The sequence below is a fragment of the Lepidochelys kempii genome, chromosome 19 (genome assembly GCF_965140285.1).
Source record: "Lepidochelys kempii isolate rLepKem1 chromosome 19, rLepKem1.hap1, whole genome shotgun sequence".
Taxonomy (NCBI): domain Eukaryota; kingdom Metazoa; phylum Chordata; order Testudines; family Cheloniidae; genus Lepidochelys; species Lepidochelys kempii.
Genome location: NC_136398.1, coordinates 13137266 through 13160790, shown reverse-complemented (window position 1 = coordinate 13160790; position 23525 = coordinate 13137266). Strand labels below are relative to the sequence as shown.

At 49.0% G+C, this 23525-nt stretch overlaps 1 protein-coding gene across 16 annotated transcripts in view; it reads right to left on the bottom strand.

Annotated features, from left to right (window-relative positions):
* The window catches only part of PTPRU (protein tyrosine phosphatase receptor type U), a 321138-nt gene that overhangs the window by 113872 nt on the left and 183741 nt on the right, over positions 1–23525 (bottom strand). For all 16 annotated transcript variants that reach the window (XM_073317468.2, XM_073317470.2, XM_073317476.2 and 13 more), the window contains exons 9-10: positions 4079–4188; positions 1950–2151 (exon numbers count right to left, since the gene is read on the bottom strand). In XM_073317468.2, coding sequence (XP_073173569.2) covers positions 1950–2151; positions 4079–4188 — 312 coding nt within the window. The remainder of the gene's footprint in view (positions 1–1949; positions 2152–4078; positions 4189–23525) is intronic.

The following is a 23525-nucleotide window of genomic DNA, read 5'->3' as shown; positions in this document are numbered from 1 at the left end:
TTTCCCCCAATAGACTGGCTCCCAGCAGGGCTCCGTTCTCAGGCCCCCCAGCCTGGGAACCAAGGAGAACCTCCCTGCACTCAGCCTGCCCTTTATATCCCAGCAGGCTTGGCTCTGAGTCCCAGTCTTCTACCACATGACCCTGGCACTCCCTTCACCTGGGAAGGTGAGCTGAGCCTGGCACAAGGTGCAGCTGAGCCCCCCAGCCCCTTAAAGGGCCAGCTCACCTCGTTACACCTTTGTCTGAAGCTGTTCAGGGGGGTGGAATCGGAGCTGAAGTCCCGGTGGGGTGGGTTAGCAGGGGATGTGGTCCCAGGCATGTGACACAGTTATTTATCACCCGCCTCTCCAGCTCATCACAGGAACTTCGGTGCCAAACTCTCCCTACTTACCCTCTCTATAAAAGCCTGTCCTTGGGGCAGGGAAGCTGTTTGAATGCTGAGCAGCGGCAGAGCTGAAGACCATGCACCGTCTAACAAGATGCACGGTCCTCCCCAGCACAGTCAGGGTCTCTTACCTCTTCCACCTCAGACACGACATCTCACTCTGGCAAATAATATCATTTCTCTGAGCCCACTTGGGGCCAGCTGCAGGGCCAGCAGCAACATTCCATTTCTCCTTCTGCAGCCCACCTCTGGCTAACGGGTCACAAATCGAGGCCGCTCCAGTGAGTTAGGAAATGTGTTCCGCAAGCACCCCAGCTCAGATCTGGTGTAATGTAAACACGGCAGCTCGGGGACCTCAATGCAACTAAATTATCCAGCAGGGCTGTAAAATGTAACACACGCTGTTTTCCATTTGAATTCTGACTGCAGGGTAGCTGGGAGTATGGGGAGGGGATCTTCGGAGCATGAAGAATCCATTTCAAGGGAAGGCGTATTTCACTGTGCAAGCCCAGCAGTAGGCAGGGGAGGAGGGCACAAAGAGACCCTGACTGCCACTGAGCAGCCTTGCTTCTGACGTCTCTCTCACCTCCTGGAAGGGCTGTGCAGATTCCCGTTGGATCGGGTATTAGCACAGTGGGGAAGCGGCTCCTGGTGTACGGAGGAAGAGGGTTCATTGCGGGTGCTGTGGACAGGCAGAAGGGGGTACTCCGAATAGGAGATGGAAGCACTTCCCTTTGTGCAGCAGGTCACCAGTTCAAATCCAAGCCGCTGGGTGGCGTGGGTGAAATGAAGCCGTGGGTGAAGTGAAGCAGTGGGCTCCGTCTAGTACTTAGCAGAGAGCTAGTCACAGCACTGACTGGCCAGCTTTTTGGCAGTCCGAACTGAGAGGCTGATGACTGCATAGCCATGAACTCTCTTTTCTCCCTGCGGCTGGTACCTGCAGCTCAGGCTGGCAGGAAGTGGGCAATGCCACTCTCCAAGCTGCCCCTGTCTTGGGGAGATGCAGACTCCCGTCTTTCCCCGGCACAGCAGGCCGCATTTCCCAAAGCACGCATGCTAAACAGTGCACCAAGCCCTGGTGCCCACCTGCCGGTTTGCACGTTGCGGCGGGGAGTTAGCACTAGCAGTAACTTAGACAGAACCTGCTCCGGCACTGTGTAAGTTAACGGGGGCTTTCCCGCTGTCTGCTGGACTGAGCGCTTGGAGCAGCGGGGAATCCGACTGCCACATAAGGAAAACAATAGATCAGTGGTTACTCTGCGAAGTGGAAAAAGGGTCAGGAGAGAAGGGGGCAGACAGGAAGCAAAGAAAGATCCAGCTGAGACTGTGATGAGAACCTCAGGGAGGCTGATTTCCTGGGGTTGGCCATGTCACCAGGGCTACCGTCCCTACTCCTGTGCCAAGGCTCTGTCATGCCCACAGTGGATTGGGAGTTTGGGCTCACATGCTGGCATAGATACAGACACGGAAAGAGCAAACCACTTTTCCCTCCTCTCCAAAGAGCCCAACCCTGCCACCTTCTCCCCAGCCCAAAGCCAGAGGGCCAACATCTCGATAGCCTACCAGAGATGTTGGTGGTGATCTCGGTCAGCGCGGTCTGGCCGAAACCCTTGCCAGTGCGTGCTCGCACGGAGAACAGGTAGGTGGTGCCTGGGTGCAGGTTGGAGAAGACATGGTAGGTCTCATTGCGGAGCTTGGAGACGGTGCGGCGGGGGCCTGGCACATTGACGGCTGGGTCCGAAGACTCAATGCTCTGGTAGCTGATCTAGGAAAACACGAGAGACTGTGAGACAGCCGGGGGGCTCATGGGGGGAGCAGATTAACATGGGGAGGGGAGAGCAGGAGGGCGGTCTGAGGGGGTTGTGCAGCAGGGTGTTTAGGTGGGGCATGCAGATCTGGTCCTGTGACCGGAGTGCCCCTGCACGGAACACAGACATGGGGAAGAGGTGGGAGCAGTGTGGGGCGGCTTTGGGTTTTTTAAATATAGAAAGAGGCCTCACCAATCTATCCCTAAAACAAGATTGGTGTTGAATTTGAACTTGAGAAAGTGACCAGCTGGGAGCACTAGACCCAAGACTATGCAAGAAACCTGATGGCACCCTCTGCTATACCACCCTGAGACCCCCCCACACACAGCCCTGCCAATACCCCTCACTCCTGTCCCCTGATGTTCCAGCTCTGGACCCCCCAACCTCCCTCACTCCAGCCCAAGGACTCTCTCTTGAGCAGAAACAGTCTGGGGAGAAAAGCCTGCCAGGAACCAAGGTCAGCTACCACGCAACACATTTATTTTTAACCTCAGACCTGACAGCAGATTTGAACCCTTTTCTCCACACCCCACAAGTTAGTGCACTAACTGACTGTGCCATGGACCCACCCAGCCCCACCACTCAGGCTTCTAAGGAGTTCCCTTCAGAAACCAGGATTGTCCTTTTGTGACTAAGAGCCACATGCAGGGGCTCTGGCGTGAAAAGCCATTGCAAGGTGACTACACCAGCATTCAAAGAGAGACATGGAGAGAGATAGGGACCCCGTTGTAAAGAGGATAAAAAGCGGGCTGGATCTCACACTCCAAACCAAGGGCTCGAAGGTAGCAATAACGATGCAGTAGCCCTTAATCTCCCTGATAGAAAACAGCGGCTCCAGAATGAAAAGCTGAGCCTCCATCATTCCCCACGCAGCGCAGTTCACGCAACTGCAGCAAGGGGAACGAAGATAGGCATCAGCTTTTCATTTGTCTGTTTCCGTGCTCTAATAATTTTGTTGATGACGGAGAGGCCAGCGTGAAGGCTGAAAAGCAAAGAGAGATAAGAGGGAGTCTTGCCTGAATTCATTTGGGAGACAGAGGGGCCCTCCCGCGAGCGTCCCCATTCGAGAAACACACTGGCCACAATGTGACATTTTCTCTCTGCACTGAACCGAGCAAAAAGAGACACTCAAAGAACATCTCTCCTCAATGCCTTGCTGAGAAAGGAACAAACTCTACCAACCGCTCCTGTGTTGCCTCACGTGCTGCGAGTGGACTGGATGGGTTGCCAGATGTCCCAGAGCCTGTGAAATGCAACAGCCTGGGGGCTAATGCTACCCAGAACTTAAATGGTGCTTTGCATTCTCAAAGTACTGTACAAACACTTAACAGATTAATCCTCACTGCTGGCTTGGGAAGTAGCTGGTACTGTCCCCTGGGGACATGGAGACACAGGGAGGGCTAACGGCCAATTTTCAAGGGTGGACTCTCATTTTGGGCACTTCTGTGTTTGGATGCCCAATTGTAGAGAGGAGCTAGGTTGGATTTTCAGAGGTGCCAAGCACATGCAACTCCGTATGAAGCCAAGGGTGGCTGCAGGTGATCAGACCCTCTGAAAGTCAGGCCCTGGGTGTCCAAAATGGAGGCACTCAAAATTACAGGCCACTTTGGGACCTAAGTGACTCAACCAAGGCCACACAGTGAATCAGTGGCAGAGGTAAGATAAGAACTTGGGACACTCCTGGCTAAATGGTGTTATTTTTATTATTCTTTATTAGGCTTTGTACCGGGGCCTGGTAACTTTTCAAGTGTTAGTTCCAGGACTGTAGATTTGTGGTAACAGGATTACAGACATTTAAGTGGATTCTTTTAAAACGTATCTGTGGCTCCATCACCCGGCCCCAGGTGCTTCTCCCGTACTGCGGAACAACGCCGTAGAACCTACCTCATACTGGGTGATCAGCCCGTTGGCTTCCAGTGGCTCTTCCCATTTCAGGAAGATCATGTCCTCCAAGGGGGTGAAGGTGAGTGACTCTGAGGCGATGCCTCCGGGGACTAGTGAAACAAAGAGAAGAATGAAGGAACGATGAAATTCTGCCAGGGGATGGCAAGTCTGCGCCGGGCACTCGGCTTCGCTGACAACACTGCTGGTCACAGAGGAGTTAAAAGCAAACAAGAATGCCGTCTGCATCATTATGCCCCCCCCAATAAAACCCCACCCACTTTTCAGACAATGCTGGGGGCACGGCTCAAGCCCAAGAGATTCAGCATTCAGGCTCACACCTTACGCAGATCTTGGTGCAGCTCCGAGTCCAGATAGGATTTAGGGCTGATTGCTGGCTCTTTGGGGATTGCCTGCAACCCCCAGGCATCTTGACCCCATCCAGCTGGAAAGAAAATGGCAGGTGCGGGGAGTTTTTAACAGAAAGGGCCAGATCCTCAGCTGGTGGAAGGCAGCAAAGCTCCATTGACTTTAATGGACCTGCACCAAGTTATCCCAGCTGAGGATGCGGATCACAATGTTCCCCAGTGACTGTAGCACATAGGCAGGGCTTGCTCAGCAGCCTCTGGAAACCAGGGGTTATGAGGAAGCTGCTGAGACACCCCAGCTTGCCCCCAATGTCCATAGGTATAGACAGGCTTTGTGACATCACTGCAATCTCCGCCAGCTCCCCCCAGCCCAGGGGGAGAACACACAAAGCAGACAGGGGCCGGACTCTTCCTGGAGTGTTTGGAAAGGACAGTGTCAGTTCAATGCTAAGATCAGGACAGCCCAGTGCATTGGAGGCTAGCCTGGGACTTGGGAACCGGGGGGGGGAGGTCACATCCCTGCTCTGCCACAGCCTTCCTCTGTGTCCCTGGGCAAGTCACCTAGGCCTAAGTCTCACAGAGGCCTGACTCCCACTGAGATCAGTGAGGATCTGGGTCTTGCTCTTGCTGAGCTTCAATCCTCCAGGTGTCCAAGGAAAACAACAGCAATGCGCTACCCCGCTGGGGGGGTCATGAGGCTAAATATTGTATGGACTGTGAGGTGCTCAGCCACCATAATGAAGAGGCCACATAAGTACCTAGGCTAACACAGCACAGATGCCTTCATCGCTTCAGGGGCATTGGATTGTTCAGAAACAAACACTTAGGGCTTGTCTACACTTGCACCACACCACTGCAGCGCTTAGTGAAGAAGCCACCTACACCAATAAGAGAGCTGCTCCGGTCGGCCTAGGTACTCCAGCTCCCCGAGAGACAGTAGCTATGGTGACAGGAGAAGCCCTCCCATCGACACAGCGCTGTCTACACGGGGGATTATGTCACAATAACCGTGTTGCTCCACAGGGTAGATTTTCCACATAGGCCTAGCTCACTAGTGAACTTTCCATTGACTGTCATTGATGCAGGCTCTACCTCAATTCAGTCATGGGGACAATGAAACACTTGGCCAGATGGGGCTGCTAAATTGGGCTGAAGAAATAAATAATAGGATGGAGAGGATCATTCCTCTGATAAGGTTCTCTCCAATGCCCTTGTCCCTGCAGACGGTGGGGTTGGATGGGGACACTCTCCTCTCTTACAGTTTCAAAGAGAAACCTGCAGCTCTGCAAGCTTTCACTGATCTAGATTTGCAGCCCAGAGGACAGAGCAGGGAACACGGTGTCAAGACTCCTGGCTTCTGTACCCAGCTTTGCAACTGAGCTGCTGCATGACCTTGGGCAAATCACTTAACATCCTAGTGCCTCCGTTTGACTATCAGTCAAATGGAGATAATTATCCCACCTTGCAAGGCACACACAGTTAATGGATGTTTCTAAAGTGCTCATGTTCTTTGGATAATGGTTTTGGTAGGTCCTACAAAATCCCTGAGTAGCCACAGGATGGCGCACCCCCTAAGGATGAGTCTGGAATTGGAGAGACAAAGCAGCTTTCATTTTTTCATCCTTACAAAGCACAGGGCAGATTCCTCAATGCATGAGCACTCAGACACTCCCTGTGGCTGGCAAGGCTGCTCTTGGATTGGAGGCAGTAAACCTCATCTCCAGTTTAAGCCAATGAGTCAAACTCAAGAAAAAGTTCAACAGCCCAGGAAAAACAATGGCATTCCCTGAACGTCTCTGCGTAATCCAAGAGACCTTGGGCCGGTCTCTGCAGCAGCAGCACTCGCTCCCTCCTCCATAAACTAGCGCTCAAACAAACCCAACGCTGGGGAATCTGCTGGCTATGCCTGCTCATGTCTCTTTTATAGGGCAGCCTGACTGCATTCTTCTGAGTACAGTCTTTCCGCTCCTTTGTAACAGTAAAAGCAAAAGAGTGAAGAGACTCAGGCAGTGGCTGGATACCCAGGCAGAGCAGTCATGAGCACTGCACTAAGGCAATGAGGGTCTTGGATTGCCTGAAGTGTGGATATTCACCTGAGCCTCTTGGGCCTGCAGAACTCCACGGGGGATCTTACAAAAGTGGGCATTTCTGCAGCGATTGGTCGCGCCTACTCCTGGCAGGGGAAAGTAAAGGGGTGAACGACCCACTACACTTTGCAAAGTTTTACAGCAGCAGCTACCCGAGTTCTCCTACGCCAGGCGTTGTACATGCATGAAACAAGCGACAGACCCTGCTACAAAGAGCTTGCGATCTAAATAGACAAAGTGTGGTAGGGGAAACAGAGGCACAGAGAGAGACTTGCCCATGGTCATACAATAGAGCTGGGAATAGAACCCAGGTCTCTCAACACTAGTAGTGTGTGCTACCCATTAGCCCACACTGCCTCACCTTGGCAAAGCTTCCATTCACCTTAGAGAGTTGGCGTAAAAGTCTGGGTACGGAGCGGGTTCTCTTTTCATTAATAGCCGTTTGCCCTACCAAGAGTGGGATGATTCCGGAACCTAATCAATTCGTTCTGCCTCATTGTCAACCAGTCACTGCTAACTGCCAGCGTCTGTCAAGAGATGCCATGTAGTTAGCACCAATGTCTCTCATCTTAGGGACAGGGGTAAACCGGCACTGGAGAGAGAGCAGCGTGTGCTAACTGCTGCCAAGTGCTGACTTTTCAGCAATGACCCTTCTCCTCAAGCAGCCTGGGGTCGTCTCCTTCCAGCCTCCCCCCACCAACTCCTGGGGCGCTCTCCCTTTTACAGTGGCATGGCTGGTTTCCACTAGGACTGCTGAATGTTTGCCCACGTTTGGCGCTGGGCTAGCTGGGAATCACTAGAGATCGAGCCCCCCAGAGACAGCCCTGTAACCAGCTTTGGAAACAGCCTCTGGGGGTGCCTGGGGTACACGTAGCCAAGAGGGAGCTCCCATTCCTATCTCTCCCATCTCCTTCCTTCCTCTCCAAGCTTCATTTTAACAAAGAGAACAGCACCCCCTCTGTCCAGAACAGCCAGCTTGAAACCAGACCACCTGATCGCCATGACTCCCATGCTGTTCATTCACACACACTACAAGACAAAAAGACACCTGCCCAAAGGCTGCACATGGCCCAAGAGTAATTAACATCAATATCCATGCAGGACCATGATGGACCATTTCCATCAGGAGGAGGAACTGATGTTACGAGTCAGGGATTTCTTTAGTACCATCTAGTTTATTCACAAAGAATAAGCACCCAAGTCCTGTTTCCCTGAACATGGTGGGAACAAACAGTCATGGGCATTTCCATTGCTCACAATTTCCAACCCGGGCTTTCCAGCCAGTCCTTTGTCTTTGCTCCCTCTCTGGGCCAGGCTCATGTCTGCCCAGGTGCCTCTCACTGGCTGCTGGCTTTCTTTCTCTAACACACATACAGAGCTTGCAAATCAATCCCCTAGTCCCTGTATTTGCAACTGGTCTCAGGGAAACCCCACAGACCATACAGCTTAACTCTGCTCAGGCTCTGCCATGTGCCCTAGTGCCTTGGGCAATAGCTTGTATTGTCTTCAGTTCTCTCTCCCCATTTAGCCTGAATAAAGGGTGCTTAGCACACCCACCACCTGTGATTTTCTGTCCATCACCTTCCAGAAAAACAATAACCATCATAAAAACAGCCAGGGGACAGCAGCCACCCCACAACAACAAAAGCAGAGCAAAGACCATCCTCCCCGTCCCCCTCTGCTCCCACTGACCTCAATGGCAGGGGAGTTAGCCCACCCCCAAGGCCACATCTACACTACAAACGTAAGGCTTGTCTACATAACAAAACTAAGTTGACTTAAGTTAAGTTGACGTACAGCCGCCGCAGTAATTAAAGCAGTGGTTCATGTCTACACTTGCTCCTTCTGTCAGCGGTGTGTGTCCTCACCGGGGTGCTTCCACCAACTGAAGTGGGGACACTGACAGCTGGAGCCCCTTGTGGGGCTCACAGGTGGCCCCCCACTTCCCTTGGCACTGACAGCCACCCTAGGTAATGTAAATAATGCAGGGTCTACCCAGACACTGCAATGCCCTAACTACACTGACCTCAGGCCTGTGCCTTTCGTGGAGGTGGTGTTATTATGTCAGTGTAGCAGGGGACTTACTTTCGTGGAAGCAGCATTCTAGTGTAGACGCTGACATAATTAGGCATGTAAGCCACTTTGCGTCCACCTAACTCTGCAGCGTAGACCAGGCCTCAGGCTGATACAGCCACCGCAGTTAGTAATCGCTTGTGAGCGTGTATACTTGGCTCCATGCATTGGCACTGTGTGTACTCACCAGGAGTGCTTATGTCAATGCACAGTGCAGGGCACCATGGGTAGGTATCCCAGTGTGCAACCTGCCACCGTCCAGCACACTGTCTGTTGGAAAGTTTTGGCAATGCATGGTGGAGCAGAAACGAATCATGCTAGGATGACTGGGAGCAAAGGGGTGAACTTCCCAGTATGCAACTGTCTCCATTTCATAGCATCATCTATAGTCCATAATTTTCATGTCTTTTTTCAAAACCTCACAAACCTCCGTGGCCCTCCTCGCTGTTCATCATCTCTGATAGATGCATGGAGCCTGCATTGCTCTATACTCCTGTCGTGAGCGTTGCAAGCACAGGACACATGATCCTGAAGTATTTGAAGAGATGCAAGAAGAACCAAATGAGTGGGGAACAGGACAATTCCTTGGAGGACGGATTGCTGTGGGATATAGTGAGAACCAATTCAAGGTTGTTGGTGGCGTTCATGGCGCAGCTGCAAATGTGGAACACCACTTCTGGGCCCAAGAAATAAGCGCTGACTGCTGGGATCACATCGTAATGCAGGCTTAGGATGATGAGCAGTGGGTGCAGAACTTTTGGATATGCAAGGCCACGTTCCTGGATCTGTGTGACGAGCTCGCCCCAGCCCTCCAGTGCAGACACACCAGAATGAGAGCTGCACTGATAGTGGAGAAGCGAGTGGCTATCGTGCTGTGGAAACTTGCAATGTCAGATTGCTACTGGTCAGCAGGAAATCATTTTGGAGTTGGGAAAATCCACTGTGGGAGCCATTGTCATGCAAGAGCGCAGGGCGATTAACTGTCTCCTGCTGCGCCGGACTGTCTCTCTTGGCCATGTACAGGACGTTGAGGATGGATCTGCAGCAGAGGGGTTCCCAAACTGCAGTGAAGCAACAGATGCACATCCCTACTTTGGCACAAGACCACCTTGCCACAGAGTATACCAACAGAAAAGACTACTTTTCTATGGCTATGCAAGTATTGCTAGATCCAGGGATGCTTCACCAACATCAGTATTGGCTGCTCAGGGAAGGTGCATGATGCTCACACCTTTAAGAACACAAGACTGTTCAGCAACCTACAAGCAAAGATTTTATTCCCTGACCATGGGATTACCACTGGCGATGTTGAAATGCCACTAGTGGTCCTGGGCGACCCAGTTTATCCCTTTTCCCCCTGACTCATGAAGTCGTACACCGGCCACCTTGACAGCATCAAGGAAAGATTCAACTGCTGGCTCAGCAGGTGCAGAATGACAGTTGAATGTGCTTTTGGTGGATTGAAGGGACGCTGGTGCTGTTTACTTGCAGGACTGGATCTCAATGAGAAAAATATCTCTGTGTCCTGCATAATATCTGTGGAGCAAAGGGGGCAATGTTGCCGTTGGGGTGGAGGGCAGAGCTGGAGCAGCTGTCTGCTGAGTTTGAACAGCCAGACAGCAGGACTATCAGAAGAGCTCAATGCAGAGCTATACGGCTCAGGGAGGCTTTGAAAGAGCGCTTTAACACTAAGCCACAGTAAGGCATTGTGGTGGATTGTGCTCTACCTGGGCCAGCTGTTTCAGGGCCTGTTAGGAATTTTGTGGTGCTTGCTGCACATCTAAGGATATAACACTGTTAATGGACCCCTTGATTTTGTAGTGCTTGTTATACATTTATGATGATTACACTGTTTGTCACTGATCCTATGAGTTGTGTCATGCTGTACAGTAACAAGTGAGTGGGTGCTTTCAGAACAGGTAGGCCCTCTGTTGTGAACTAATAAAGTTGAATTATTTTCCAAATAACAGAATTTTATTCAGTAACAAAATCTGTGAAAAGAAAAATCTGTGCAATTTAAAAGCAAATACTTTAAAAACTTAATAAATTAATAGAACAGAACATATGATGGGGAAAGAACATTCATGTCCATTTTACCTAAACATACAGCAGCCGTGGCTCTCACAGGTCAATGTATGTGAAGCTGTGGTTGTCCTTAATTTCAGGCGAGGATTTCAGAGTAACTCCATGACCGTTTCACTGAGATCTCTCAGGAGGATTCAAGGGACATCCCTGTGCACAAAAACAAATTGCTCGGCATAACCCCCTTCCACCCACCTAAATTAATGAAAAGTCGATAGCTGTATCCTGCTAACTTGGGGGCACCATCAGTACATCACTGTAATGGGAAATACATTTACACGCTTACCCGAGCTTCCTTCCCCTGCACTGGGCTCGCACATGATCAACTGCTGGGACTGACCGGAAAACAGATCCTGGCACATGGCATAGCTGGTCCCACCCCGTCGCATGTCCTCCTTCCTCCTCCTCTTCTTCCTCCACTACCTCCTCGCTGTTCACGCTGGAGGCCTGGGACTCAGGCTCCTCGGCAGTATCTCTAGTGTGGGTCGCGGTGGGGTCTCCCAAAGTACGGCACACAGTTCATTGTTAAAGTGGCAGGTCTGCAGCTCGACACCAGATCAACTGTTGGCCTCACTGGCCTTCTACTGCACCCGCCGCAGTTCCTTTGCTTTCACGTGGCGTTGCTGCTGGTCCCTGTCATAGCCCTTCTCCTCCATCCCCAGTGCAATCTGCTTGTAGATGTCCACATTTCTATGGCTGGTCCACAGCTGGGTCTGCACAGCCTCTTCTGTGCTGACCACGCTGGCTACACTCTCCAGTTTGGGGCCCCACACTACAAGAAGGATGTGGAAAAATTGGAAAACATCCAGCGGAGGGCAACAAAAATGATTAGGGGTCTGGAACACATGACTTATGAGGAGAGACTGAGGGAACTGGGATTGTTTAGTCTGCGAAAGAGAAGAATGAGGGGGGGGGTTGATAGCTGCTTTCAACTACCTGAAAGGGGGTTCCAAAAAGGATGGATCTAGACTGTTCTCAGTGGTACCAGATGACAGAACAAGGAGTAATGGTCTCAAGTTGCAGTGGGGGAGGTTTAGGTTGGATATTAGGAAAAACCTTTTCACTAGGAGGGTGGTGAAGCACTGGAATGCGTTACCTAGGGAGGTGGTGGAATCTCCTTCCTTTGTGGTTTTTAAGGTCAGTCTTGACAAAGCCCTGGCTGGGATGATTTAGTTGGGGATTGGTCCTGGTTTGAGCAGGGGGTTGGACTAGATGACCTCCTGAGGTCCCTTCCAACCCTGATATTCTATTATTCTCCCCACAGGCCCAGGAGAGCCGACATCTCCTGTCTACTCTAGGCCAGAGCGCGTCTGGAGAGTGTAGCCAGCGTGGTCAGCTGGGCAGTTGCACACAACAATGGGGAGCTGCTAGGTGTGCTTGCTGGACAGTCAGGAAAAGGCATTTCAAAAATTCACACGGCTTTAAAGGGAGTGGGGGAGATCTGGGCTGCTGGGCAGTGAAGTTCACAGTTGTGACCACAGCAGTCAGTGTCAGGCCTTGTGGGACAGCTGCTGGAGGACTGTTAGGGTCAACATAGCTAACGCATCGTCTACACTCACCTTGCATTGCCCTCAGTACATCGACCATGGCTCAACATCACTTGGGACGGTGGTGTTGCTATGTTGGTGTAACAACGCACTTACAGCAGTGGGAGGCAAATTTTAGTGTAGACACATGCACACTAGGTCAACGCAAGGCAGCTTATGTTGACCTAACTTTGTAGTGCACACCAGCCCTAAAATTTAGGTCCATTTAGCTACGACACTCTGGGGTGTGAAAAATGTACATCCTTGGGAGACGTATATAAACCAACCTATGCCCCAATACAGACACTCAGAGGTCGACAGACGAATCAGTTGTCCGCTGGGTTTCAACACAAGGACTCTAGATCTAAAAATCATAAATCTATACTTGGCTGAGCTAAAGGGAGAGCTCCACGAGGTGAAAGGAAGTAGCAAACTCATGAAATTCTAGGCATACACTAGCCACTCGAGATGGACAAAGAGCCACACTATGTTACTATGGGTTACATTTGTATTCTTCACTCTCCCAAGCCTGGAGATTATGCTGTGCACTGCTCCACCCAGTATGATAAAAGCCTTGCATGAGATCTGATCTGCAAACATTTTGGCAGTTTCTGCATGGCACTACCATTCCCTCTAATTAGCAATAAGAATAATCACAACCACAAACGGCAACAAGTGAAGACACTAAGATCGATAGTCACTCATTTAGCATGGATTTCTTTTTTCTCTCCCCAACCCAAAGTGCTTATTAAGGAGGACAGAACAGGTAATTGCTTTGCAGAGATCACAATTCATGAGTAGTATCATCTGCTGCAGGCGTTAATGCTTGAAAAATGCACCCTCTGATTTGAGACAGAGGGAGCAATTATAAACACTTACCAAAAAAAAATTACACATCGCAACAGGGACGGATCTGCCGAAAGAACAACGTGGATGGAAGTCCAAAAACATTATTAACGACCATTAGCTGGGCCGTCCTGAAATTGCCTGTTTGAAAATAGGCTTTTTGGTTGTGTGCGCCATTAAGGCCATGGCTAGCTGTTTTGTTGAGCTCTGTGGTTTGGGTTCACAGGGGCTTGAGCCATATAAACTTCTTGCCCTGGGTTTCCACTTTGAGTTCAAACTACCAGGAAGAGAAAGACCTCAGTTAAAAGCCCTGAGCATCTCCTAGTTCTGCACTGAATGGGCATTTTCACAGTTTCAATGCAAAGCTGTCGCTCTACCAAGACTCCCTGGAAACTCAACTCAGAACACTTTGCAAGCCTTGGCCAGAGATTCGGTTTCCTAACAAAACCTGGTGAGTTTCTTGTGCTTTTGGATATAGCTGCAGATAATTTGTTTCAATGCATTTGCTCCTCTTCTGTCTGGGAGTGGATCAGGATTCCCTCAACTCTATCCATGACTTGCTATTACTCTCCAACTGGTTCTCATCCGTAGCTGTTTCATAGCTGTCTGTTTGTGTGGGTACTCGATAATCAAGATGTGTTGGCTTATTCCCATTGGATATGGAGGTCACATGGAAGTGATTCTGTTGCCTGATTGGAGAAAGCGGACTCAGAGTCGGGATCAGAGTATAAATACCAGGCCCTGATTCAGAACGGAACTTGAACATGTGCCTAACTTTAAGCTCCTGAGTAACTGCACTGAAAGTCAATAGGACACTTGGGTGTTTAAAAGGTAGGCACATGCTTATTACACGCTGAATCTTCCGACCACAGTCAAAATTACTTTTTCACGAACATTGAACATGTCCATGAACATCTTGGCCAGTGAATGCGTTTGATGGGATACGCTCCCCTGGCTGCAGGTGAAGGGAATTCAGTTCTTCCTTCGAACAAATGTCCACAGACAGTTTTCTTGCAGCGTTTTTGCTCAGACCTCATTCCACAGCCATGGGAAAGGGATCGCCTTACCCCGTGTTCCCGCCGTGCAAATACACTATTTCCACTTGATTGACAAGTTAATTGAATCAGCAGCCCCATGTCGTACACATGTACACAAGACACTTATTAAGTTCATGGAGCATTAGGGAAACCTTTGGGGCAGAGAGAGATTTTTTTTTTATCTTGGAAACAAATGCACAGAATTCATCTGCAAATTGAAACCATGCTCAGCACTATGCAAATGCTCCATTTAATTACAAGTGTTTGGAATGCATCTTACGTTTCACCGCAAAGGATACAGGAGCACAGTCTTCCAGGGCACATTCCCCTGCTGCTGCGAGACATAACCTTCTGTGGCAACCTGGAACTGCGGAATACATTACTCTCCCATAGCACCTCTCATCTGAAGATCTCAATGGGCTTCAGTTGCCAATTAAGTCTCACAACACCCCCTAGGGGCTGTTCTGATACCGCAGACAGGAATGCAGAATATATGCAGACGCACATTATTTATTCTTTGTATTGTGGCAGATAGATAGGGGAGTGCGTATGGGGGCAGACAGATAATTCTAATTGCTACAAATAACACTCCAATTAACACACAGTTCTGGGGGTTATAATCAATTATAGCAATTATTATTATCAGTTATAATCAATAATAGCAATAATCACACACACAGGCAGATCACAAGTACACACAAAAAAACCCCAATCAAATAATGCATACCTTTCACAACGCTATAAGGAACATTCTTTCACCATCCTATTGAATGCTGGATCATCCAGGAGAGATCTATATAATTAAATATGCTTCTATGGACAACAAGAACATCCAGGATTGAAGTAGTTAATGCCAACAAAACATTGTAGAAGGGATGCATAAATTCATCCTTCAATGGATCACCAATTGTTAGCTCATAGGGACTTCCATGGGAGGCAAATTATCCCACATCTTACTACTGCACTTTCCTCTGAGACATCTGGTGCTGGCCACTGTCAGAGACGCTACTGGGCTGGATGGACCACGGCTCTGTTAGGATATAGATATTCAGGCCTGTCTGTAAAGGCCTATACTCTAAGAATTTAGGTGTATTCTTATCACTTGGCTAGTGATAGAGGTATAAAAGAAAGAATCAAAATCACTGTCTGCTGGTGTAAGGGCCTTCTCTTACTGTGACAGTCTGAGGCCCTGTTCTTAGGCTAAGGCCTTTGGCTAAGCAGCAGAGGCAGCCATAAGCTGGGAAGCGACCGGTCACATCCTCACATTCCAAACTAGTCACACTGAAATAAGGTGCTATTCGGCTGTTAGGAATGCAGTCCTGTCCTGATGGTTCCTATCACCTCCAGAGAAAGGGAAGTGCCTAGAAAATGTAAAAGGAAACTTAGTTTGATAGCATCCTGTCTGGCAAGAACTCACTTATCAATAGCTGGGATGTGAAATCCTCACTTCTGTATTGTCTTGTCATTATAGTTCCCACTTTGCTGTTGTTTGTCTGTATAATCTCTGTCTGGTTCTGTGATTGTTCCTGTCTGCTGTATAATTAATTTTGCTGGGTGTAAACTAATTAAGGTGGTGGGATATAATTGGTTACATAATCATGTTACAATATGTTAGGACTGGTTTCAGAGTAACAGCCGTGTTAGTCTGTATTCGCAAAAAGAAAAGGAGGACTTGTGGCACCTTAGAGACTAACCAATTTATTAGAGCATAAGCTTTCGTGAGCTACAGCTCACTTCTTCAGTGAGAATTTGGTTAGTTAAATTTCAGGAAAATGATTGGTTAAGGTATAGCTAAGCAGAACTCAAGTTTTACTATATAATCTGTAGTCAATGAGGAAGTGACTGGGTGTGGGTGTGGGTGGGTGTGGGTGTGGGTGGGCATGGGCATGTGGGTAAGGGAGATGGGAACAGGGAATGGGGGTAAGAAAATTGGAATCATGTTTTGCTAAAGGGGGAAATGGGAACAGGGAATGGGAGTAAGGAAGTTGGAATCATGTTTGGCTAAGGGTAGGAATGGGAACAGGGACACAGGTGTAAGGCTCTGTGGTGTCAGAGCTGGGAAGGAGGATACTAAGGAAGGAAACTGGAATAATGCTTGCTGGAAGTTCACCCCAATAAACATCGAATTGTTTGCACCTTTGGACTTCGGGTATTGTTGCTCTCTGTTCATGCGAGAAGCACCAGGGAAGTAAGTAGGTGAAGGAATAAGCCCCCTAACAGGCTCTGACCCAACCTGGCAGTTCCTATGTTCTGTAAGGCAGCAGGTTTTCCTGAGCTCCATTCTGAATGCTCCCTCTCCTAGCGCAAGCGGTGCAGAGACAACAGGCATGTGTAACAGCTCGCTCCCTGGTGACTCGCTGATACTCAAGTTTGGGTTTTATTTTCAGCAATAAGGGTTTTTTAAATGTAGGGGATTCTTTCAAACATAGGTAAAAAAAATAGGAAAAATTCAGGGAGCAATACAAGTGGAACAAGTTTCACACGGTCTGCGGCACAATGTCTGAGATACAAAATAAAAGCAGTATAAATCACATGGGCTGGGATTTCCTACCGTCTTACAGGGACTCTCCCGGTGAGCTCATCTGTGGTCGCTCCCCCATCATCCATCTCTTCTGGCCCAAATCCACCGCCCTGTCTCAGCCTTCCCACAAGCCTACATTGTCAAAACCGCCTCTGCCTCCATGGGTGCTCGTCCCCAAATCTGCCTCCTCCGCATGGTCCTCTGGGCCCAGGTTTCCTCTCACTGTAATGGGTACTCCTTTCCTCAGCTCCCTGGGACGCACACCTTGGATGGCTTAGAGGAATCAGAGCCGGCACCAGGCAGCCACATCATCAGTCAAGAGGTTGCTGTGAGAAGCCTCGTTTCTGGAGTCAGTTGAGAGGGACCCTTTTCTTTATTATTTCTTTACAATCTTGCTGCCAATGGTGAAATGCCAACAGCGCTGGCTCACACATCCACACCCAACTCCATTAGTGCAACTCACCCCAGACTGGCAGTACCCGCTGACACATCATTCCCAGCTCCTTGCAGCTCGGGTAATGTCCCTCCATCTCATCCTGCCATCCCAGTCTGGAGCCTGCTCACACAGCTTTGCTGATGCCCCTCCAGCTACTCCAGTCCAGAGCCCGCATGCACACACACTACCTCTGCCGAGGCCCTTCCGTCCTGACCTGTAACCCCGTCAGCTGTTCCGATCCGGGGTTTATATTTGCACAGGCACTACTGAATCAGTGCAGTGGTTTTCCAAGGCAGATAAATCAAACATCCGCTAGAACTATGTAAACTAGTCAGCGGAGGGGGAAAAGGCTCATTTCACATCTGAATTGGAACTCAAGTCTCAAGAGGCAAGAGGCATTCGGTCCAACTTGGCTGCTCTGCTGAGCAGCGCTGACCTCGGAATGTGCAACGATTACTGCAGCTGCTATCCATGTAAACATTGGAACACAGCAGCTTAAGTGAACTCTGGTGATTTCCTGAGTAACAGGCGCTGAGCTTCCGTGCGTAGAGACTGCTGGAAGTGTGCGTGTGTAGCCGGGGAAGGTCACCAGGAATTTTATTCTTCCATCGATTGTATCTTTAAGAGGCTTTCACTCCACGGTAATGGAGGAGGAGTTATGCTTTTGTTGTGCTAAAACTGGATCCTTTCAAGAGCCTTTTTTCCACCCTCCGTAAACACTTTAAATAAAGCAACATACACACACACACGCCTGCCTGTTCTGAAGAACAAAATGATTTGCTCTCCTAAGTGGTGTATCGCTAATTACTCAACTATTTTACGCATCTAGAGAAGAAAATGCTCCAAGTGCTTTGATTTGTGATAGCTCGAGGGATGTGGGGGTGCATGTGTGTTCGTGAGTGCATGTGCACACGTGTGTGTGAGCATGTGGGGGATGTGAATACACTTATATGTGAATGTGGGTGGTGTGCAGTCACATATGTGCATGCATGTGTGGATGTGTGTACATGTAGCGTGTGTGTGCATATAGATGTTTGCACACGTGTGTGTGGTTGTATGGGGGTGTATGCATGTGTAAATATGTGAAGGGAATAAATTAGGAAGTGGTGGGTGGCTTGAACCACCTGTTTCTCATTTAAAAAACTTTGCAAAGTTTGCCGCAACTTGCAGCCAGTTTCAGGCTGAAATAGGCGGCAGCAGGGGAGGGCAAGTGTCAGAGGTCTCGTGTGTGCATTAGAAAGGGACCGCTTTGTTAGCTCCCAGGAGGCATCTTGAAAGGGAATCTTTCCTTTCCCTTTGATGGGCTGGACCATTACAGCTCCAGGTGCCTTATCTGCTAACCCAGAGCACAGGCAGGAATACAAGCCACAGAGAGAGATGGCCAAATACAGTTCCAGTGAGATAACTGACTCAAAGCTGCCCCCTCAATCTGTGCCATTTCAGAGGCAGGGGGGACCTTTTACTTTTGCTTTGTAGCTGAGAAAGGAGCCTGACCCAACACCCCAGGTGCAAACAGTCCCAAATTCAGACCTGAATCCAAACTACCCAGCTGAGTCCTCCCACATGGGCTGTCAGCGGGGTCTGAGCTGGGGACCTTCAGCACTGACGCACAGACCACGTGGGGTAGCTCCGTTAGCTAGCAACATTAGTAGACTGTTATCTTCTACCAGGCCAGTCAATAGGGGAGGCAACAAATACTTTGCCTGTGCATTACTCTCCCTCTGTAAAGATCCCAGTGCCAGCCATTACCACAGATTACCACTGCAATGTGGCTACCTCTGGCATAGAAGGCAAAAACCAAGTGAAACACCGTACAATGCACACGAGGGGGAGGAGGGGAAAGGTTGACCAAGGATGACAGAACACAGCAGCTACTGTTACTAAAATGCCTTGGGATGTTTACTGTCATTGCAGAGCAGATGGGACCCCGTTTTTGTTTTGTTTTTTAAGGTCTCATCTGAAAGACCCACGTATGGTGAACTACGCAGCACTCTGCTGATCTCCCTAGGAGGACTTGTTCACTCTTCCAGAAGCCCAGTTCTCCCTCCTACTGGACGGGACCCACTCCCTTTGGAAGGGATAGTAAATACTGATGTTCCATGGAATGAAAACAGGGGGATCCTGGATTCCAGTGCATCTAGATGGGCCAAACTCAATGCCCAGCCAATGTCCACACTCCAAACACAATTGTGTTGTTGCAACCAGGTCACAACACTCTGAATGGGTCACAAGATACACAGCTGACCTGTGTTCATAGAGGAGCTTATCCAAGCCAACACCATGTGTGCACCTCCACCCATCCTATGCTGTATAACCATGATTGTACCAGTGCCTTCTGGGGAAATCTGAACAGCCATCCCACAGTGCCTCAGGAGCAAGGGATTCCAGACATCTTTTGGACCACTATGGTAAGAGGAGGCAACTGTTCTTTATACAGAATGACTCAAGCAGAGGAGCGACCCTCCTTCCTCCTTCCCAACGGCGTTTCCACCTCAACAAAAAAATCCTCTCTTTGTTCTTTTCCACGCCATACCTGGCAATTTCTTTTCCAGTGACTCATCAGGGAACATCTAGCCTTCCGCGGCGATACACAACAGGGATATGCAAATAAAGTTTGCTTCATGTCAAAAAAGCCAAAATAAAACTCAATTGAGGGTCCTATTATTCACAAACCTTCACCACCATCGTTAATTACATGGGTGCTTGCTTGTTACAGATTTCCAGCCCATTTTTTAAGAAGAACCCTGGGTTGCTCTCAGACTTGGAGGGTGGGACAGATATGGAGGGAGAGAAATTAGATCAACTCTTTCCAGTTACAGTTTTTAAAACGTTTACAACATGGTGCTTGCTTGGAAAAGCAACTCCGTGAAATGCATCCTGGGGCTCCATGACTATGGTATCTCAGTCTTTCCACATCAGGTGTGCCCAGTTTACATGACTATTACTATTATTACTTATTATTACTTGTATTATGGTACTGACTAGAAACCCTAATAAACTCCATTGTGCTACGCGCCATACAGACACTTAGGGTACGTCTACACTGCAAAAAAGGATGTGTTCTTAACGAGGGTTAGCGAACCTCAGTCAAAGTAGCAGTGAAGACATGGCTTTTAACTCAAGTTAGTGGCTCAAGTTCTATTTCAGGCTCCCCTATAGGCTTTAACTCCAGCTGTTAACCCAAGTCAAAAGCCGAGTTGCCATGTCTGAACTGCTCTTTTAATATGGGTTAGATCATCTGAATCAGGAAGACGTGTTTTTGCAGTGTAGACATATCCAGAGTACAAGACAATCCCTGACCCAAAGCGCTTGCAGTCTAAAGAGACAAGAGGAAACAGAAGCACAGAGAGATGATGTGATTTGCCCAAGCTCACAGGGGCAGGCCTGTGGCAGAGGTAAGAATACAGCCCCAATCCGGTGCCCTACCACGGGATCATGCTGCCTCTCTACGAGCTAAGCCAGGTTCTTTCTTCTCCTGCAGCATCACTAGCAAGAGCACTTCTGCTGGGCCACATTCTCCTCTCAGTGACTCCCGCGTAACTCAGCTGAAAAAAATTCCCTCAGCAGGAAGGAAGCTGGCCCATCGTCTTCAGTGTGACTCTGCAATTGGAACGTACTTAACAAGGTACGTCTGACAACAATGCATTCACTAGAACAGAATCCAGCTCGCTCACCCAGGCCTGGGCTGGCTCTGCAGGGCTCCCAGGAATAAAAAGCAGCAGAGACTTATCTTAGCCACTAACGTCCGCAGATCTAACTTCGGATACACGCAGCGGACAGATTTGCTGACTAAGAAGGGGCTGTTTTTACACAGGCACTTTCCAAATCTTTTTCTGCTAATATTTTAACATGAAAAAGCATAACAAAGCCACCAAAAATCTGAATGTGTTTCTACTAGATATTAGTTTCAAACACGGGAACGGAGTTTCATGCACAATCATTAGCTAATTTAGATAAATCAGACAGATATGTAACTGAGACAAATACACATGTTCAATTTACAATAGATCCACGCTCATACAGAGATTTATTGATCTCTTGAAAGGGAGAGACTGTACACTGTATCAAGTTTCACTCAAGAGGGAAGAAAAAAAAGTCTGGTTAATCCATGTCTGGTGAAAAGCAGCTGGAGTGATTACAGTACAGCAAGGAAACAGCTGGAGCTACCGTATTACAGCACAATAAGAAAACAGCTGGAGCAATCACAGCATGGCAAAAACAGCTGGGAGCAATTACAGTTAAAAAATAAACAGCTGGGAGTGCTGAGGTGGGCACAGAATCATCAGGCAGGTTCAGAGCAGGGTTTAGGGAAGGCGGCTGTAGGGTTGGGTGCAGGAAGAACAGCTATTCTTGTGGTCATGGTACTGCAGGACTCAAAAGATCTGGGTTCCAGATCTTTGCCACAGAAGCTTTGTGCAAGTCATTGAATCTCTCTGCACTTTAGCACTGCCCCAGTACAGTGGGAATGATAATACTTCCTTTGTCGACTTAGATTGGAAGCTCTTTGGGGTGGAGCCTGTCTTTCACTAGATGAATAGACAGCCCTTAGCACCAGTCTGAGTCGGGGGCCCTACAGTGCAACCATTGTATAAATAATGACAACCACGACCTCTGGTGAGCCCCAAAGCTGAGAGGATCGCTCATTATTGCCGATGTTCTGGGGATATAGCGAGACAGGCACGGGGCAAAGAGAACAGACGTCTCCATCATTCAAAGGATGATCTCCAGCACTCAGCCTCTTCTTGGACAGCAACTAGACAGGATGTCCTGTTTCTGTGGAGCTTGAATCTGTGATGCTGAGGTTTTATTTGGCTGGGTCACGATGGATCATTGTCTTTTAATGACTCTTTCTCCCAGCCCTAACGGAGTAGGCTAAAAAGAAGGGCAGCTTCCCAGCTGCTTCGCTCACTACCAGTGCTTAAACATTTGTGCATGTCAGAAGACGGCCCATGGACTGACCTTAAGCCCCTGCCTACAGTCTAACCTGAAACTTCGCATTAGAGCTGGTCAGGAAAAGATTTTTTCCCCTATGGAAAATAATAATATTTCATTTACCTCCAAAATTTCCTCTGAAAAGTTTTGTGTTTCTTGTTGCAAACCAAAGACAATTCAGCTTTCAGCCATCAAAACCAGAACATTTTCTATGTTGGCGGGTTGGCCGCTGATGAAAATAGTAATACTTTTGTTTAAAAATAAATTAAAAAATCCCACAACAATTGTTTTTGACAAAACCTTGTTTTTCAACAAAAACGCTGGTCACTGAGAAGAACTTTGCCATCTCTATGCACTATAGCCTGGGGCTAGAACGACTCCGGGCCCTACAGACAGTGGGGAGTGGATTAGGAGCGGAGTTTGAAAATGCCCAGGAAGAAGCCAAGTGTTGCCACAGCCTCTGCCATTTTGTTTTCCTTGCTAAGCTTCCTAAACAGGCCGATCAGATAAACCTTCCATGGAGTCAAAGCCAACGCACCAGGCTTCCACAGTATGCAAATTAAACCCACTAATACTGTCCTTAGTAATTACAGATTCTTCCAGGTCAATTGCTAATACTTGAGGCTAAAACATATTGCAGAGATTAATTATCTTGTAACCTGCAGTTGTAAACTCTTCTGCTAAGGCTATAGTTTGGAAGAGAGGCACAGGCAATTCGTTCCCTTGTGACTACATCGGTACCTATCCTGTTCTTGCTTAGGTTAGGTTAGCTCTCCCGCTGTTCCTTCGACTGCAGAGAGGTTACGCACCCCCAGGATGTTCTGACCTGAACCAAATCTGGAGCATCACAGGGTAGGATGCCAGTGAGGGACAGGGGGCTGTTGATGCTCTCCGGCCAGCATGTTTTACGTCTTACACATTCTGTTCTTGCTTAGGCAACTTAATTGTAAGTGATGGGTGAACCTCAAAAGACCCAGGTTCAGAGGCACACCCAAAAGCTTGTAATGGCTGGAAGAGCCTTCTCCTGCCCCTCTGTGCAGCCCAGACGCTCCACTTCATCCAGGGCCTTTCTCTGCAGGAGTCACTCCTGAATGTCCTGCTGCTTAAGCCCCCATCCCTTGCAGTCCTTGCACAGCTCCCAGCAGGATCTGCAAAGCTGTTATACACCAGTGCAAATGATGTATCCTCTCTGCCCGGAGGATGATGTCCCCAGCCCATGTGCGCCTGCTCCATTACTGCTAAACACATAGAAGGTGAGGATGGTCATGTTGGAGACATGGGTATGTGTGACACATGGATTTAAGCATGAGCCTTACTGCTAATAACGTTCTCCCCTTTGAGTCCTTGCTCCTGCGGCTCCGCTCATATAGCCAGGATCTAGCTAGCATCCAGCACCTTTAACTAGGGGGCTGCCTGGTAGCACCCTCAGCCACGCCACTTGGATCTGCCCGGCGCCCCCTGCCCCACTCCACTCTTTACGCCTTGTCTTCCTCGGCCCAACACTCTACCCCTGCACAGCACCTGATCATGCCCTCGTGCAAC